General features: G+C 35.2%; 1 protein-coding gene across 1 annotated transcript in view; it reads left to right on the top strand.

Moving 5' to 3' along the window:
• Positions 1–21063, top strand: part of STT3B (STT3 oligosaccharyltransferase complex catalytic subunit B) — a 96901-nt gene that overhangs the window by 56506 nt on the left and 19332 nt on the right. The window contains exons 4-7 of the mRNA XM_057705323.1: positions 3109–3174; positions 4779–4878; positions 19009–19107; positions 20223–20369. Of these exons, the coding sequence (XP_057561306.1) occupies positions 3109–3174; positions 4779–4878; positions 19009–19107; positions 20223–20369 (412 nt within the window). The remainder of the gene's footprint in view (positions 1–3108; positions 3175–4778; positions 4879–19008; positions 19108–20222; positions 20370–21063) is intronic.

The following is a 21063-nucleotide window of genomic DNA, read 5'->3' as shown; positions in this document are numbered from 1 at the left end:
TAGAACAATACTTGTTACCATATTGCCTCCTATAGTTGTGGGGGGTTTTTTGTTGGTTTTTTTGTTTGTTGGTTTTTGAATTTCCTCCTGTGCCTTTGTAATTAATCCTCTCCTTAACCCCTATTACTTGCAACCACAAATCTGATTTCTATCTCTGTATCTCTGGAAGTTTCTTTTCCAGAATGCCATGTTATAGAAGCAGACAGTATGGGGTGGTCCTTTGTCTGTCTGACTTACTTTATGCAGCATAATATTTCCGAGAGTCAGCCATGTTGTTGCAAGTTTTAGTATTTTGTTACATTTTATTGCCGAGTAGCATTCTGTTATATGGATGTGCTATGATTTATTTTGTTTTCCAGCTTTTGGTAATTAAGAATAAAGAAGCTATAAATATTTGCATACAGTTCTTCATATGGACATAAATCAGTATTCCTCTTGAATAAATGCCTAGGTGTGGGATTGCTGGTTTGTAAAATAAATACATTTAATTTTATAAAAAGCTGTCAAATGATTTTTGAAAGTGACTGTCATTTTGCATTCCCTCCATCAGAGTATGAAGAGTTGCATTTATTTTGTTTGCATCACCAGCACATAGCTTGTTCAGATTTAACAATTTTAGCCATTCTAGTAGGTATATAGTGGTATCTCATGGTTTTAACTTGCTTTTTTCCCAATGACTGGTATTATCTTTTCATAATAATCTTTTCTTATTTCCCATTCCTGTTCTTCTCTGGTGAAAGGTCTGTTCCAATCTTTTGTCTGTGTTTTGGTTGGACTGTTTGGCTTTTTATTACTGAGTTGTAAGAGTTCTTTATATATTCTGGAAATAAGTCCTTTATTGGAAGGTGTGTGTTTTGCAAACATTTTCTCCCAGTTTGTGGTTTGTCTTTATTTTTTTAACATATCTTTCTAAGCAGAAATTTTAAATTTTGATTAAGTCCACTTTATTATTTTTTCTTTTATGGATCTTACTTTTGGTTTGTCATCTAAGAAATCTTAGTCTACCCCAAAGTCACAAATATTTTCTCATGTTTTTACTTCTAGAAACTCAATAGGTTTAGGTTTTGCATTAAGATCTGTTATCCGTTTCAAGTTGATTATGGTCTGTGGTGCAAGAAAAGGACTGAGATTCTCTTTGGGGAGGATATTGATTGCCCATCGTTCGAACATCATTGTTGAAAAGACTCTCCTTTCTCCACTGAATTACTCACCTTGGTAGTCTTGTCAGAGTAGGTTGACTATATACACGTGAGTCTGTTCTGGAATTCTTCTGTCTTGTTGAGATCTGTATATATCTTTCCTTAGACAATACACCATGTTGTCTTGAAATCAGGTAGCATGCATGATTTAACTTTGTTCCTCTTTTTCAGAATTATTTTGGCTCTTCCTAGTCCTTTGGTTCATATAAATTTTAGAATTGGCTTCTCAGCTTCTACATAAGCCAGCCGGGATTTTTATTAGGAGTACATTAAGTCTGTAGATAGCTCGAGGAGAAGTCTTCTGATCCATAAACATGGTTACCTCTTTTCATTATTTTATTTCTCAGTTTGGCTTTAATTTTTCTAGATTATAAATTAGTCATTTGAGACCATCTCTTCTAATATAAGCACTTAAAGATATAAATTTCCCTCTAAGCACTATTTTAGCTGCACTGCACAAACTTTTTTGAGAAATAATTTGCATACCATAAAATTTACCCCTTTAAAGTATACAATTTAGTGGCTTTTACTATATGAATAAAGTTGTTAAACTTCCAGGATTGTAATTTTCTCACTTTTAAGATTTCCAGTATTTTAATATACTCCTTTCCCTATTCACATTTTAGAATAAGACCCACCTTGTTATTTTACCCTGTCCAAAGGGAAAGCTTTTCAAAGTCAGCGCGGTTTGGCGGGGCGGGGAGCAGAGTGTATTTTGTCATACATGTGCACAGTAAGAGTGAATTCAAAGGAGTGTTTCATAGTCTATTAGAAGTAAGTCGCATACAGTGCTAAGTGCAATAAAACTAGGAGTGTTTTTTCATCCTCATTCTCTCCCTTCCTTTTTTCCTTTTTTTTTTGTTTATTTTACAACTTCTCCAAAGATTGGATATCACTTGTAGTTTGTTTTAATGTACTAATGGAAGTCCATTTTGAAAGTAAAGAATTCCTTGAAATAAGCTCTGTTGAATTTGAGCTTCCTATCAGAACATGGAGGTAACTCTTTTAATACAGAATTACTTAAAACGGGACTTAGGTCTGTCCTTTAGGACACTACATCTTAAAGATGACCCTTTGCTCTTGGCATAAAGTATTTAGAGCTTGTGTTTCTAAAATTTTAAGTTCTGTTTTCTGAAGGTGCTAATATATTTTGCTTTTTCAAATGAACATATGAACTCTTTGATTAGTTTTTTTTAAGACAATAGCGATTTGTCAACTTTTTGAACCTTCATTTATTGCACTTTGTCTTTCCAATTCAGAGTAATTGAGAATTTTACTGACATATCGTAGACATTTTAAGAATATAGACATTTTAAGAATATAAATTTCTAGACATTTTAAGAATGAAAGTTTATTGATGATATTGATTGTGGTATCTGAAAATTTCTAGATGATGCTAAGTTTTCAAAAATGGATGCTCATAATTAATATATGTGAGATATAGATGATCACATTCAGATGAAGAAAAACTACAGATTAAGGTGTTATGTCTAAGCAAACCTACAGTATAAAAATGTAAACTTACTGAACAAATTTATTCTTTAGTTAAAAATTTTAATTTGTTGATATTAATCATTTTAAAGTAGAAAATATAACAAATGGAAAAATGTAAGTTCCTTTTAGGATGATTATTTTTACTAAAACATATATATATATATATATATATATAAATCAAAGCTATTCTCAAAATGTCTAACTACTGTCCAGTGTTATAAATGTAATATATATTAAATGGATATATCTGTATCCACTTAATATATATCCGAGTATCTGTATAACCTCATTACTCTTTTTAAAAAATAATCTTTGCTTTTTGTAATACAAGTTTACTAAACATTTAACCTTTTTTCAATCAGCAGGAACATTTTAAACATTTTTTTATTATATCAGTTGCCTGTTTGTTTTTTAGGTAAAATCTGTAAAAACTGGGTCAGTTTTTTGGACGATGTGCTGCTGCTTGTCGTATTTCTATATGGTAAGATTTCATGTTTGAAACTACATGAGGTCTGGTCTAACAAGGCTTTGGCAGCTGGACCAGTGTCTCTTCTTCATCATTCTCTGCTCAGCCAGGGCTAGTTCTCCACTTCCTTTCTTCTGCAGTCTTTAAGACCTTTTGTTTAATGTATTCTCTTTCTTCACTACACTCTCTTCCCTACTCCCGTCTTCAGGGCCTGGTATGGACTTTTACTTTATGAGGGAGGGCTAATACTCAACCCCTCAAATACAATATTTGCAGCAAGTGAAACAAAAACTTTTCTTTCAAATGTACAACTTTTAGTAAATAATGGTCACATTCTCTAACCTGTAAACCACGTACATAATTTTTTTCAATAGATTACTTAAGATCGGGGTTTCTCCTGCCTTTCTCTTCCACACCATAGCCTATATGGTAGTCTTATGCTGATAATTAATGGTAAATAATCTTAGGTAACTTTTTTTGTTGTTTTTTAAACAAATGTCATAGAATTTGTGCTTCCACATTATCCATGCCCCTTTTAAAGTGGTTGAAGTTTAGGGCACGTTCTGTGCAGTTGTACTCAGTAATAGCAAACCCATTCTCTTTCAGTGTAGACTTAAATTTTGGAAATATCCAGAAATCCTTCAGTTAGAACTGGAGCTCAACCAGAGTAATGTTGTCTTTGGTGAAAAATGGCATATGACCAAAGCAGTAAACTGATGTTCTCGTACGAATTGTAAACTGAAGGCGGTTGCTTATAAGTGGTTCTTAACTATTTCAGACAAGGGCAGGATTGTTAGGACATGGATGTTAACATATAGTCTCCTAAGGTGACTGTTGGTACAAACGGTTCTTTCCAGCTTTTAATTATTAGAGCACGTGCAAGAACTTTGACCTTGACAGACCTTATTGCCTATTACTAAATGTTATTAAAAATTAATAAATTTCTATTGGTTTGGAATAAACATAATCTTTACAGTCTTTATTGATTTAGACCAGAACATATTGAATTGTCTGATAAACAGAATTATTCTAACTGTGTGCTACAGGCTAAACATTAAACTGGGATCTTGGTTTGTATCCATTAGTAGAAAGAAATTTATATGCAAGGCGGCACCTTTTATCTTGAGGATCGCAAAGCAGATCCAGATCATCTGAGTGTTCCTTTTAGTGGAGTTGCTGACTGACGCTAACATCCAGTGTTGTTATTCTCAGTGACGTTTCTTGCAATATATTTATCATCAAAAATGGGGGGAGTAAAAGGCTTTTTTTGTCTTTTAAAAATTTATGATCTAGATTCTAAAAGTCTATATCTCCATGACAGTCTTTTTTTGCCAATTCACAAATTATATTGTTATCAGTGTTCTTAATAAGTTTAATTTGACCATTTCCCCATTGAATATAGAAAAGTGTATTAGATTTATGGTATTGTGTTGTTTTAATTATCAATAAAAATAAATAGGTTATTTGTAGGTTATAAATCCATTTTTAAGCATCTCAAAATTGCTAAAAATCCTAGTGTTTGTATTTGCTTATTATATATTTAAATTGTCATAACAAAACTTATCTATTTTAAGAAGCAAATAAATGAATTATTTAACTTAGCATTTCTTTACTCATAGGTCTCTGCTTGGGGTGGTTATGTGTTTATTATCAACCTTATTCCACTGCATGTATTTGTGTTGTTACTAATGCAGAGATACAGCAAAAGAGTCTACATAGGTAAGTGATTTGACTTCTGATATCTGTCAGCTTCTAAGAGGTGTTTCATATATGTTCTTTTCATTGAACAGGCATTTCTGTTAGGTCAGTATTACCCATGAGAAGGTAAAAATAATTTTACATTTATTTTGCTTTGTGTCAGGGCTTTTTGCATCTTGTCAGGGCTGTTTTCTTGGTTCATAGCTGGTACCTTCTTTGTCCCCACATGGTAGAAGGAATGAGCAAGCTCTCTGGGGCCTCTTTTAAAAGGGTACTGCTCCCTTGGGGACCTCATTACCTAATCACCTCCCAAAGGCTACCTCCTAATACCACTTCCTTGGGCATTAGGTTTTCAACATTGAGTTTTGGGGAGGAACAACCATTCAGACCATAGTATAGACTGAGTATTTTCTCTACAAGATTTTAGTTTGCTCTACAGATTTTAAAACATATCTTTTGAATAAGATGTTTAGTAATAGATAATGTCTCGAATCTTAGAGCTCATTTTCTATGATAGAGACAGAACTTTTATGGGTTGAATTAATCGCAGAAGTTGTGATCTGAAACCGGTGTGTTAGTAAAGTAATACAATTCCATTATAATAATGTTGGAAAACAGTATCAAAAATATATAAATCTTATTTACTTGATTAAAAAACATAGTAGTTTGGAAGTTTCTCAAAAACTTAATCATTGAGTTACTGTATGACCCACAATTCCACGCCTAGGTATTTACCCAAGAGAATTGAAAATATATATTTACATGAAAACTTGTATTGTAATGTTCATAGCAGCATTCATTATTCATAATAGCCAAAAAGTGAGGACAACCCAGCATCCGTCAGCTGATGAACAGATAGTGCTCATCAGTACGCTATGCATTGAAATGTTATTAGTGTTCATCAGTACAAGTGGAATATTATTCGGCAATAAAGCGGAATAAAGTACTTATACATGCCACATCATGAGCCTAGAAAACATTGTGCTAAGTGAAATAAGCCAGACACAAAAGGCCATATATTGTAGGATTCTTTTTGTGTGAAATGTCCAGAGCAGGCAAATCCGTAGAGACAGCAAGCAGATTAGAGACAGAAAGTTGATTTAATGGTTGCCAGGTTTTGGGGGAATAGGGGAGTGACTGCTAATGGGTAGGGGGTTTCTTTTGGGGGTGAGGAAATGTTCTGGAATTAGTGGTGATAGTTACACAACTTCTTGAATATAATAAAAACCACTCAATGGTACATTTTGAAAGGGTGGTGTGCTTGTTTCGTTTTGTTTTAGTATGAATTATATCAATTAAAAAAACAAAGTTATAGGGACTTCCCTGGTGGCGCAGTGCTTAAGAATCTGCCTGCCAATGCAGGGAACACAGATTTGATCCCTTGTCTGGGAAGATCCCACATGCCACAGAGCAACTAAGCCCGTGTGCCACAACTACTGAGCCCACATGCTACAACTACTGAAGCCCAAGCACTCTGGGGCCTGCGTGCCACAACTACTGAGCCTGCATGCTGCAACTACTGAAGCCCATGCACCTAGAGCCCGTGCTCTGCAGCAAAAGAAGCCACCACACTTTGAAGCCTGCACACCGCAACACAGAGTAGCCCCCACTCACCACAACTAGAGAAAGCCCGCACGCAGCAGCAACAAAGACCCATTGCAGCCAAAAAAAACCCCCAAAAAACAAAGAAACCCAAAGTTATAGTATGTTAATTATTTGTATAGCCATTCCAGCATACTTTATGAGAATCACCACTGAAATAGTACCTATGTATGTGTCAAGGTCTTCTTATAGCTCGCAAACTGTCCTAAGTTCTTCACATGTATTTAACGCATTTAGTCTCCATAACTGCACTGTGAGGATAGGTACTATTACTATCCTCATTTTACAGATGAGGAAACAAGAGAAGACATAATTTGCTCAAGATCATGTAGCTTGTAATGGAGCTGGAGCCTTAATTAGATGTTTTGGCTCCATGGCCTGTGATGCAAAAAATCACTGTGACTGTGTGCCTGCCATATAAGTAAATACCTTACTGTGGCAATATATCAACCTGTGATATATCTCTTTACCCTGAAAACACTGTAAACAATCGTTGGAGTCCAGAAAAGAAGATGATAGATTAAACAATAACTCTCGGCTTTTTGTTTTAGAACTACATAAGGAAAAACATTTTAAGTTAAATGGTTATGGGGAGGAACTGAGAGTTTCTTTGTTTAATCTAAAAAATTGGGGTCCTGAAAATGTAGTGATCAGGAGAACAGAGTTGGGGAGAAGATTGAGGGATAGACTTTTGTGAAATGTCCTTGAATCAGGAAGAGGAAGAAGAGCTAAAGGAAGAGTCAGAAGTAGCTGGATAAATAAGTTGTTAAGAAGGTCAAATGGGAGTATTTTCTGCATAAAAGTTTAAAACATGAACAGTGACCAACTCCTCTTTAAGTGTTAGCACTAAGATCTAGTAGGATGAGAATTGAGAAAAGACCTTGTATTTGATGAATAGGATTTCTCTGGTCACTTTAGGAAAGCATACAGTTAACACTGCTTTGGTTGGCTCTTGAAAATATAAGCATATTAGAAGAGCTTTTCAGAGGGAGGAAAAATAAAATGGGTTAGGGATGTTATGGATGTGTCTGAAGTTAGATTAGCGAAGTCTTAGATAATTTCATAGTATTCAAATTCTCTACCCCACCCTCCTTGTTTGTATTTAGCTCTAGTAGTTACCAAGGAACATCATCTTATACTTTTAAATTATATTTCTTTGTTTTTTTCTGCTATACTATCCTTGATTTCATTTTAGGTATCATTATGAAGTATATTTGCTATTTTTAAAAGTTGTGATTGTCTCTCCACTCAGGTGTTTTGGACACGTCACTTCTTGCTGCTTTTACAAATAGAGCTTATAAAATAATAGTTTAAAAGACTCATTCTCTGCATAGTTGGCAATAAACAGTGTCCTTGAAAAAGATGGTATTTTTCTCATTATGTCTGTCTGTTAAGTTAGTCATCATATTTCTCTCTGCTGCCAGAGAAGACTCTGTAGAGGGTTTTTTTATTTTTGTTTTTTTTGGGGGGGGATTTGTAAGCCTTGATTTCATGTAAGTTTTTCACCATTGTTTACCCTGCTTATTTACCAGCATTCACAGTAATCAAGTAATCAGGCAGTAAAGAATCTTTATTAATCAAAGGCTTCAATAGTCTTTTAAGCCTTTAATCATATTTGTTAATAATAAAGCAAAATTGGTTGAATTTTAAAGTATTTCCTCACTGTGTTTCTTTTGATTAGTATTATTTTGGTTGAGAGAGCTGGGAGATGGCAAAGGAATATTTTGCTAGCCCTTTCTATTAAATATCATCCAGGAGATAAAGCAACTCAGAAATACAAAGGTGATTTAGTGGTAGGTCAAAGTTAACAGGAATATAATATTCACAAAACCTTTTCTAACTTTAAGTAAAAGGAAGTATAGCAGTACTTTAAAAGCATAAAGGGTACTGTCAACAAAAGTTGTAATGCTTTGTCAGGGAGAAATAAGGTACTTAAAAGTTAGTTTGGTGAACAGCAGGAGCTTCTTGAAAACTTGACATTTCTTTGGAACTTGAATCAAGCCTTTCAGTGCATTTTATTTTATAGAACAATTCATTTGTATACCTTAAGTCAAGGATAAGTGGGGTTGTTTCTTCTCTATATCAATCTGGTCCTACCCCATACCCTTGGATTAAAAAAAGTAAAGTACTTTAAGAGTGAAAAGATGTTTAGGTTCTATTTTAGAAGATTACCATTTGTCCCAAATCAAAGAGTTTTTTTTTGGTTAAAAATAACCAAACAGAATAACAGGCCTTGTATATATCTTCCTAATGGTAATTGAGGGGGGAATTCTGCAGTAGTGAATGCCAGTAACTGTACTTCCACAGGATGGCAGTGTGGTAACATTGTCATGATGTAATAAATAATTTACTACATTATTGGTCTTGTGCGTTTCCTTAGAGCTCACTACTTTGATGGAAAGCTTTATTCTTCTGACTTAAGGGTAAGAAAAGTAGGTTATGATGGATGAATAGAAGGTTGTGGTAGATGTGGGTAGTAGTTTTCAAGTTTCATGAAGAGTCCGAGGAAGAATTGGTGGAGAATGATTCCAGTATGTTTGTGTCGTTGAGATCTTTTGAGACCATCAGAGAACGGTACAGGTGTTGTTAACTGCCGCGTCAGTGCCCATGTCAAGAAGAGGAGCTCTCTCCCTCTGAGTTTTTATGGAGCCAGGTGTTTTCCGCTAATGTCACATGTTGTATTGATTATTTGTGTACATCTCTGATTTTCCCAATTAGGTATCTAACTCTTAGAGGATAGGATTGATCTTAATAAGATTTTGTATTTTTTAGAATGTCTTGACCATGATAGACATAAATTTAAAATTTGAATGAATTAATTGAAGAGATAACTTTTAAACACACTGATACTATGGTATAAAGATTGGAGAAAAACATGTTTTCATTTTGCAGTGGAGATTGTTTATTTTTAAGAATTGAAAGTTACTTCACTATTTCTTAATATTCAAGTATATCTAATTCTTATTTTCTGTGTTTTAAAACATAGGATTTAAATTGTGGTATGGAGATATATATCTAATTTTACAGGTTCAAAAAGAAGGGCAGTATTAAGCAAGAAGAGCTTGTGACATTTTATATTACCTGGCAGGCAATCCTGAATTTTAATGGTGTTAAAAAAACAAAATTCGAGAAACTAATACAATATTGCAAAGCAATTATCCTCCAATAAAGATGAAAAAAAATTTTTAAAGAATTTTATAGTCTAGTCAAGGAGAAAAAACATGAAATATATAAACATGAAATATATACTTCAATACGGATCTGAAAAAAAAAATCCCTAACCAACTGACGTTACTCAGAGTCCAAAAATATCTAAGATTTCATACTATATAATATGGGTAGAACTGTTATGTGTATTTTACCACAATAACATTAGAAAAGAAAAATCAGGGAGAAAAAGATGGCGGCGAAGTAGAGAGACGTGGAGTGCATCCCTCTCCACAGATGCATTGGGAATGCACGGAAGGACGCAGTCATTCCCACAGAGAACCAGCTGAACACCAGCAGACGGCCTCGGACACCAGAAAGGACTGCGGGGAACCTGACATAGCCGACTGAATATTCGTCTAATCCAATACTTGGACATTAGTCTGAGGCTTGGACAGTCTTCTATAAACACCTCTATCACCAGGACAAGCAACCCCAAAAGCTTGGACAACCATGAGGAAACAAAGAAATACCATGCAGGCAAAGGAGCAGGAAAAAAACCCACAAGACCAAATAAATGAGGAGGAAATAGGAAAAATGCCTGAAAAAGAATTTAGAGTAATGATAGTAAAAATGATACAAAATCTCGATAACAAATTAGAGAAAGTACAAGAAACAGTTCATAAGAACTCAGAAAAACAAACAGCAATGGATAACAAAATAACTGAAATTAAAAATACTCTAGATGCTCTAACCAGCAGAATGACTGAGGCAGAAGAACGAATAAGTGAGTTGGAAGATAGAATGGGAGAAATAAACGCCACAGAGCAGGAAAAAGATAAAAAAATAAAAAGACTAGAAGACAGCCTCAGAGACCTCAGTGATAACCTTAAACGTACCAACATTCGAATTATAGGCATCCCAGAAGAAGAAGAAAACAAGAAAGGGTCTGAGAAAATATTTGAAGAGGTTCTAGTGGAAAACTTCCCCAACATGGGGAAGGAAATAATTCACCAAGTCCAAGAAGCACAGAGAGTCCCATACAGAATAAACCCAAGGAGAAATACACCAAGACACATATTAATCAAACTAACGACAATTAAACACAAAGAAAAAATATTAAAAGCAGCAAGAGAAAAGCAACAAACAACATATAAGGGAAAACCCATCAGGATAACAGCTGACCTTTCTACAGAAACTCTGCAGGCCAGAAGGGAATGGCAGGATATACTGAAAGTCCTGAAAGAGAGAAACCTACAGCCAAGAATACTCTACCCAGCAAGAATCTCATTCAGATTTGAGGGAGAAATCAAAAGCTTTCCAGACAAGCACAAGTTAAGAGAATTCAGCACCACCAAACCAGCCTTACAACAAGTGCTAAAGGAACTTCTCTAAGTAGGAAACACAAGAAAAGGAAAACACCTACAAATACAAACCCAAAACAATTAAGAAAATGGTAATTGGAACACACATGTCAATAATCACTTTAAATGTAAATGGATTAAATGCTCCAACCAAAAGACACAGACTGGCTGAATGGATACAAAAACAAGACCCTTCTATATGCTGCCTACAAGAAACCCACTTCAGACCAAGGGATACATATAGACTGAAAGTGAAGGGATGGAAAAAGATATTCCATGCAAATGGAAGTCAAAAGAAAGCTGGAGTAGCAATACTCATATCAGACAAATTAGACTTGAAAGTAAAGACTATTAAAAGAGACAAGGAAGGGCACTACATAATGATCAAGGGATCCATTCAAGAAGAACATATCACAATGGTAAATATCTATGCCCCCAATACAGGAGCACCTCAATACATAAGGCAAATGCTAACAGCTATAAAAGGGGACATCGACAGTAACACAATTATAGTGGGAGACTTGAACACCCCACTTACATCAATGGACAGATCATCCAAACAGAAAATAAATAAAGACACACAAGCTTTAAATGACACATTAGACCATCTCGACTTAATTGATATTTATAGGACATTCCATCCAAAAACGACAGAAACACTTTCTTCTCAAGTGCACATGGAACATTTTCCAGGATAGATCACATCTTGGGTCACAAATCAAGCCTTGGTAAATTCAAGAAAATTGAAATCATATCAAGCATCTTCTCAGACCACAACGCCAGGAGACTAGATATCAATTACAGGAAAAAAACTGCAAAAAATACAAACACATGGAGACTAAACTATACGCTATTAAACAACCAAGAAATCACTAAAGAAATCAAAGAGGAAATCAAAAAATATCTAGAAACAAACGACAATGAAAACCCTACAACCCAAAACCTATGGGGCACAGCAGAAGCAGTTCTAAGAGGGAATTTTATAGCAATACAGTCCTACCTTAAGAAACAAGAAAATGATCGAATAAACAACCTAACCTTACACCTCAAACAACTAGAGAAAGAAGAACAAAGAAACCCCAAAGTGAGCAGAAGGAAAGAAATCGTAAAGATCAGAGCAGAAATAAATGAAAAAGAAAGGAAAGAAACCATAAGAAAAATAAATAAAACTAAAAGCTGGTTCTTTGAGAAGATTAACAAAATTGATAAACCATTAGCCAGACTCATCAAGAAAAAAAGGGAGAAGATGCAAATCAACAGAATTAGAAATGAAAAAGGAGAAGTCACAACGGACACCTCAGAAATACAAAACATCATGAGAGACTACTACAAGCAACTATATGCCAATCAATTGGATAACCTGGAAGAAATGGATACATTCTTAGAAAAATACAATCTTCCAAGACTGAACCAGGAAGAAATAGAAACCATGAACAGAGCAATCACAAGTACAGAAATTGAGGCAGTGATTAAAAATCTCCCAACACACAAAAGCCCAGGACCAGATGGATTCACAGGCGAATTCTATCAAACATTTCGAGAAGAGTTAACACCTATCCTTCTCAAACTCTTCCAAAATATTGCAGAAGGCGGAGCACTCCCAAACTCATTCTACGAGGCTACCATCACCCTGATACCAAAACCAGGCAAAGATGTCACAAAAAAAGAAAACTACAGACCAATATCACTGATGAATATAGATGCAAAAATCCTCAACAAAATACTAGCTAACAGACTGCAACAGCACATTAAAAAAATCATACACCACGATCAAGTGGGGTTTATCCCTGGGATGCAAGGATTCTTCAATATACGCAAATCAATCAACGTGATACATCATATCAACAACTTGAAGGATAAAAACCATATGATCATTTCAATAGATGCAGAAAAAGCTTTTGACAAAGTTCAACATCCATTTATGATAAAAGCTCTCCAGAAAATGGGCATAGAAGGAAATTACCTCAACATCATAAAAGCCATATATGACAAACCAAAAGCCAACATTGTTCTCAATGGAGAAAAACTGGAAGAATTCCCTCTAAGAACAGGAACAAGACAAGGGTGTCCACTCTCACCACTGTTATTCAACATAGTTTTGGAAGTGTTAGCCACAGCAATCAGAGAAGAAAAAGAAATTAAAGGAATCCAAATTGGAAAAGAAGAAGTAAAATTATCACTCTTTGCAGATGACATGATACTATATATAGAAAACCCTAAAGACTCTACCAGAAAACTGCTAGCACTCATTGATGAGTTTAGTAAAGTAGCAGGATACAAAATTAATGCACAGAAATCTCTTGCATTCCTATACACTAACAACGGAAGAGCAGAAAGAGAAATTAAGGAAACTCTCCCATTCACCATGGCAACAAAAAGAATAAAATACCTAGGAATAAACCTGCCTAAGGAGGCAAAAGATCTGTATGCAGAAAACTTTAAGACATTGATGAAAGAAATCAAAGACGACACAAACAGATGGAGGGACATACCATGTTCCTGGATTGGAAGAATCAACATTGTGAAAATGACTGTACTACCCAAAGCAATTTACAGATTTAATGCAATCCCGATCAGATTACCAATGGCATTTTTCACAGAACTAGAGCAAGAAATCTTACGATTTGTATGGAAACGCAAAAGACCCCGAATAGCCAAAGCAATCTTGAGAAGGAAAAATGGAGTTGGTGGAATCAGGCTTCCTGACTTCAAACTATACTACAAGGCCATAGTGATCAAGACAGTATGGTACTGGCACAAAAATAGAAAGGAAGATCAATGGAACAGAATAGAGAACTCAGAAGTAAGCCCAAACACATATGGGCACCTTATCTTTGACAAAGGAGGCACGAGTATACAATGGAAAAAAGACAGCCTCTTCAATAAGTGGTGCTGGGAAAATTGGACAGCAACATGTAAAAGAATGAAATTAGAACACTTCCTAACACCATACACAAAAATAAACTCCAAATGGATTAAAGACCTACATGTAAGGCCAGACACTATAAAACTCCTAGAGGAAAACATTGGCAGAACACTCTTTGACGTACATCAAAGCAACATCCTTTTTGACCCACCTCCTAGAATCATGGAAATAAAATCAAGAATAAACGAATGGGACCTCATGAAACTTAAAAGCTTTTGCACAGCAAAAGAAACCATAAACAAGACTAAAAGGCAACCCTCAGAATGGGAAAAAATAATTGCCTATGAAACAACGGACAAAGGATTAACCTCCAAAATATACAAGCAGCTCATGCAGCTTAATACCAAAAAAGCAAATAACCCAATCCACAAATGGGCAGAAGACCTAAATAGACATTTCTCCAAAGAAGACATACAGATGGCCAACAAACACATGAAAAGATGCTCAACATCACTAATCATCAGAGAAATGCAAGTCAAAGCCACAATGAGGTATCACCTCACACCAATCAGAATGGCCATCATCACAAAGTCTGGAAACAACAAATGTTGGAGAGGGTGTGGAGAAAAGGGAACTCTCCTGCACTGTTGGTGGGACTGTAAGTTGGTACAGCCACTATGGAAAACAATTTGGAGGTTCCTTAAAAAACTACAAATAGAACTACCATATGATCCAGTAATCCCACTACTGGGCATATACCCAAAGAAAACCATAATCCCAAAAGAAACTTGTACCATAATGTTTATTGCAGCACTCTTTACAATAGCCAGGACATGGAAGCAACCAAAATGCCCATCAACAAAATGAATGGATACAGAAGATGTGGCATATATATACAATGGAATATTACTCAGCTATAAAAAGGAATGAGATGGAGCTATATGTAATGAGGTGGATAGAACTACAATCTGTCATACAGAGTGAAGTAAGTCAGAAAGAGAAAGACAAATATTGTATGCTAACTCACATATACGGAATCTAAAAATGGTACTGATGAACTCAGTGACAAGAACAGGGAAGCAGATACAGAGAATGGACTGGAGAACTCGAGGTATGGGAGGGGGCGGGGGGTGAAGGGGAAACTGAGAAGAAGCGAGAGAGTAGCACAGACATATATATACTACCAACTGTAAAATAGTCAGTGGGAAGTTGTTGTATAACAAAGGGAGTCCAACTCAAGGATGGAAGATGCCTTAGAGGACTGGGGCAGGGAGGGTGGGGGGGAATCGAGGGGGGAGGCGTCAAGGAAGGGAGGGAATATGGGGATATGTGTATAAAAACAGTTGATTGAACCTGGTGTACCCCCAAAAAAATAAAATAAAATAATAAAAAAAAAAAAAAAAGAAAAGAAAAATCAGGGCTGAAGCTTCTCCAAAAAACAGAAGAAATTCTGTCTGTGGACAATAGCTTCAGCCCTTGCTTATGAATTCCAGATGGCCCATGACCTTCCCTTCCTTACACATTTCAGACTTGCTTAGCCAGCCTCCACACTCATGTAAGCCAATTCTTTGTAATAAATCCCTTTATATCCATCTATCTATCTCTCCACTAGCTCTACTTCTTTGGTTGAACTCTGATATACCATAGATCAGTCCACACAACCACTTGTGCCAGGAATATTAAAAAAATAAGTGGACACTAAAAAAAAAAAAAAAAAAAAACAAAATTCAACTGAGTAAATTTTAATATCCAATTGGCTTTATTAAGTTGGGCAACATCACATCTAGCGAAGTAGAAAGGAGCTCCGGAGAGCCACAGAAAGGGAAAGATTTTTATAGGCGAGATAAGGAATTCATGAACAGAAATGCCTTTCAGGCTTAGGTAACCTACCAGTAGGGGAGGGAAAGGGTCTATGTGTCAGATTACCTCATCTTTCTTTGGTGAGGGGGATTTAAAGAGAATTACCTCATTGGTGCCGACCAGAAAATTCCACACTGACCGGTTAGGATTGCATTCCTGGGGAAGGTTGTGACTGCAATTAGGCTTACGTATTAAGTCTTGATTTTGGCACAGGTGACTCCAGTTGGGGCCTGTCATTTCTTTAACAGTGGAAATATTGGTGTGTTAAAGAGTGCTGTGAATAGAACATATATCTTCCTATGTAAACATCTCAGTATCAGTGATCCAAAAAAGATAAAAATAGGGAAGACATGAATCCAGTTCTCTTAAAAGAAAATGGTTATCTTTGGATTATTGCATATATCACATTTATCAGCTTTGTGTTATTAGTACATGTAAGTAGGGATAGATGAGGTTAATTTGGATAGAGGAATATTTATAGGTAAAATATTGAGAACTTGTTTGTTACTGTTAGTTCAGATTTGTTTGACATTAACCTGTATTTACAAAGTGATGTTTACAAATTAAAGTCCCACCTGGCCTTTTCTATGTTTCCTGAGATTGAGTTTCTCTTTCTTGAACTCATCTCCATCACTCTTTTTTTTTTTTTTTTTTTTTTTTTTGGCACATGGGCTTAGTTGCTCCGCGGCATCTGGGATCTTCCTAGAGCTGGGATTGAACCCATGACCTCTGCATTGGCAGGCGGATTCTTAACCACTGCGCCACCTAGGAAGCCCCCATCACTCTTTTTATTAACTTGAACTCTAGTGCACCTACTTCTTTATAAAATGTTTTCTTCTTCTAATGAAAATAAATGCCTCTGTGAAGTTGCATAAAACTGCAGAAATGAGAATATTACCAGGTTTAGTCTTCTCTTTTTGAATATGCCTAAAAATGAACTTGAGCAAATCCCTGAGAGGGAACTTCATTGATAGTTTCCAGGCAAGAGATCGCTGAAATTTGTACACTGTCGAGCACAGTGTAGCCCCATGTGAAGGGAGAATATGATGTGTGTGCCACCATGCCTTTTAGTGATTGTTTCTGGAAAACATGACTTAAAGGGCAGTAAATGCGCTGGAGACTTTCACTTTTTACCTTTTTAAATTTTTTTTTTAAACACTACATTACCTTTACAATTAAGGACAAACAAAACAGAAAAGAACAAACCAGTAATCCATGGAGACAGATGCAGATTTGTGTTTGCATTGCACTGGGGTTGGGGGGTGGGGTGAGTATGGGGTTTCCTTTTGGGAAGATGAAAATGTTTTGGAACTAGAGAGATTTGGTGGTTGTACAACATTGAGAATCTACTACATGCCTCTGAATTGTTCACTTCAAAATGATTATATGTGAATTTGACCTCAGTTTTTTTTTTAAGACTTTACTTTTTTTTTGTTCAATGTGTTCCATTTTTCATCTCTAATCCTAATTCTGTGACAGTTGTAATTTTTAGTGTTCATTTATGTCTATAAGAAAGAGAAACTCGGCCTCAGAGGTGATTGTAGTGTTTGAATGTAAGTAGATTAACTATAATTAAAACACATAAGTGACATAAGGTTTGCTCAGACTTGGCCTTTGTAATTCTAATTGTGCCTTTGTATGTTGGATATTTGTCCAGAGTTTAATTTCTCAGCTCTAGGTGTCTGAAAGGCCTGTTGATCATAGAATCTTAGCTCATTATTATTATGGGGGTGGGGTGGGTGGATCTACACAACACATCTTGTCCAAACTTCTCATTCTGTAGTGAGGAAACAAACTTTTGTTGTCAAGTCGTTGTTCAAGATCACGCAGTGACCTTGTTCCCATTTTTTTTCCCCCCTAATTCTGCCTCTGTGACTCTTTGGGTGTCTACATGGACTGCTTTGCAAAAGAAACGTATTGATACTAGAAAACCCATCAACCAAATTGGTTGACAGTTCAAATATATGTGACATAGAAGTTCTTATTTATATTTACTTAACTTTTGTTGCATTTGTGTTCAAGTATCTCACTGAGGGTAATTCTGTTCCAATACTAATATGTCTGGAAAATACATCATTGGATGGGTTACTCCTGCAGTGTCCTCTAGACAGCCAGTTCTTTGTTAGCTTGAGGTCATCAGAAACTTTATACATTGGCCTTCCTATTACATTTACTTAAGCTTCTTATCCTTTTCCTAACACTGTAGTCATCTCATCAGACAGCTTGGAAGGCAACTTAACATTTGAACCGTTAACGCATAATTTACATTCCATAGATGGGTTTCTTTTAAAAGCAAGTAAGCATTCTTTCTCAGTTGAGTTGGGCGAAGAGAAGCATATGCTATGCTGTACCATGTGTAGCATACAGATATGTCTGCTGTAACAGTTCTCTTGCAGTCTTTTTTTTCTAATAGATACTTTATTTGCCAACAACTAAATATTGACTATACTTCATAAAGAGATGTGAATAAGCTTTATGAATGGAATAATTTTCACATTAACTTATTTCAGTTGAGTTTTAACTTCATTTCTAAATAATTTTTAATTACGATTCCAAATAGTTTTCGCTATAATCTACTTGTCGGGTAGTGAACTGTGAACACCTAAATGCAAAAATAAGTCTGTTATACAAATTGTAGCTCTTCCTCAGTTTGCCTAAACACTTAGGTTGATATAAGCCAAGAATACTATATAGTATATTCAATGCCAGGAGCAAATAAATTTCCTTTAGTAGATCCTAATAAATTCAGCAACTAGTTTGTTTTATGGCTTGACTTCTATGTACTTAGTTCTTTTGTTCTTTAATCACAGAAACTTAGTGGATGGACATAAGGTTTTTTTTTTAAACTGGTTAAGTGCTGTACAAAAGTGTTACAAGACTATAAAAAGAGTGTGAAATACTTGAAAGCTTTTGAGACAATAGCAGCTATTCATATATGATGATAAGTATTCATTTGGTCATGCATATTTTGGGTTAATGCCAGCAGGAATGGTGTTTGCTTATATATTACATCGCTTAATGGGTTGTGTCAATGATTATTAACGATAGATTGAAAAAAAACTTGATTCCATTTTCAGGAGAGGAAAACAGTACCAGTCTCCTTAAAATATTTTTTTAAATGGCAGAAAGAATTTCATGATTTATAACGTAACCATCAAATATGTATCAAGTAGAATAGTCACTTCAAAATTCTATTCTTAAAGTAAGTTCAGTTAAAACTTTGCTAAGAATGTATGAGTTATATATATATTTATGTTTGAAGTACTTAATGGTAGTAGTAAATCATCCTTGTTTCCTATTTTGCCTTTGTAGCATATAGCACTTTCTATATTGTGGGCTTGATATTATCCATGCAGATACCCTTTGTGGGATTCCAGCCAATCAGAACAAGTGAACACATGGCAGCTGCAGGTATGAAAAATATTTATTTTCTCTCTTCTAAAGAAACTATGAATGTAGGACTGACCGATCTTCAGTGGAATGAAGGGTTCTTTTGGTGGTTTTGTTTTTAATTTTTATCATGTTGGTTCTAAAACATCATTGCTATAAAATATGAATATCATTGAGTTTATGGAGACTTTCTGATACTGTGCTCATATCTTCCCAGATATGGCTGCTTTGAAAAGGCAAAACATCTTTTTCTATGAACACTAAATAACATTTGCTTTGTATAAACAAATATTAAAATAGTAGTGTATCTGTACACTGAGTTACTATACCACTGAGTTTTCATTTTACCACATTAAGATGGAACATTTCATTTTTGTGTTCCTTACATCTTACTAAAATATTTTATCTGTATCTACGAACTGGAAATAATGACTTTTTTTATTGATTATAAGGTCATATAAGTCCCCTCCCTGAAGCAGATCATTTTGCCATCATTAATGTGGGTTGCAAATAACAAGATATAATGGGAAATCTGTGAATAAAACTTTATCAAAGATTCTCCACACAAGGTCTATGATCCATAAGAAGTCGGTGGGTAGTTCTTTTGTTTGTAGCATTTTATATCAGTATATTAACTTTCTGAGATGATGTTCCATAGCTTTTATCGTCAGATTCTCAGTGAGAATCTTGAACCATCCCCACCCCCCACCCAAGTACAAGCAGTAACTATATATCAGGACTCTCCTGATCCAGGTCATTTGTATCCTTCAGTAAATCTGAGAATTATTTTTTAATGATGTTTCTTTATATTTTTTCCCCTAGAAAACATGCTGCTAAAATATGGGACAAAGGGTGGAATTTAATGTGCTGAATAGGCCTCACTTATTGAAATGGGATTTTTCTTGCCTGGTCCATGTACAGGGAGTGTGATCATTTTGAAAAAAAAAACATAGGTAACAGAATTTTGGGGGTGTATTAATTGGTTAACTGTCATTTGACAAAGGAAATGTCAGATCAAGTGACTAGTCTTTGATATGAATGAGACAAGGTATTCTAAGGTCTTCCAAATTAATGTCTCTAAATGTCCTTGGAAAAATGCTTTGTTGATTACTTATATGAACCTTTTCTTTAATTAGGTGTCTTTGCATTGCTGCAAGCTTATGCTTTCTTGCAGTATCTGAGAGACCGATTAACAAAACAAGAGTTCCAGACTCTGTTCTTTTTGGGTGTATCACTGGCTGCAGGTGCTGTGTTCCTTAGTGTCATCTATTTGACTTATACAGGTAGGTGTCATCACCTGTAGGATGTGAATCTTGTCTCTAGGTTATTGCAAAAGGTAATTCTTTTTCAAATTTTGTACATTTCCCATTTATCCTAGTAGGTCTGTGATTTCTTTACAAACAGCATGCAAATAATAGTTTAAAGGTTCCAAAATATGAATAGCACTACAAATTTTGAATTTTTTAACATTTTTTTTTTTAATCTTAATTTTGGTGCTTCAGGTTTTGATTAATCCACTTTCAAGCATCCTTCTCTTTATAGACAAATAGGCCCAAAATGTATAAAAGTCAAAGCTTCCAGTGTTAATAGTGCAGGTTTACCTTCCCTGTATGCATATACTCTATCTCCTGCTTTTAAACAGTCAACCAAATCAGTTTCAGTCTGCTTCTGGATTCTAAGTTACTATCTAATGCTGACCTTACTAGTCCCTAGAAACAAGTCACATTCTTTCTGAAGGTATGTCAAAATAATGTACCAGCCTACCTTGTAAAATCACGAAGAATTAATTGACAGGAATAAAAGGCATGAATGTTTAAAATCATCTTTGTAATGTATCTAAATTTGGCATACTGGACACCTCTCACTTTTTAAAATTATCCAATGCTATCTTAATGTCTTAGCTTTATTTTACTAGTCAGCTAGAGGTTTAAGAGAGAGTTGGAAAACTTTCTACAGTTTCATCTGTCAACTTGTTGT

The sequence above is a fragment of the Hippopotamus amphibius genome, chromosome 13 (genome assembly GCF_030028045.1).
Source record: "Hippopotamus amphibius kiboko isolate mHipAmp2 chromosome 13, mHipAmp2.hap2, whole genome shotgun sequence".
Lineage (NCBI taxonomy): Eukaryota > Metazoa > Chordata > Mammalia > Artiodactyla > Hippopotamidae > Hippopotamus > Hippopotamus amphibius.
The sequence above is the reverse complement of the archived record's forward strand: the minus strand, read 5'-3'. Positions and strand labels throughout refer to the sequence as shown.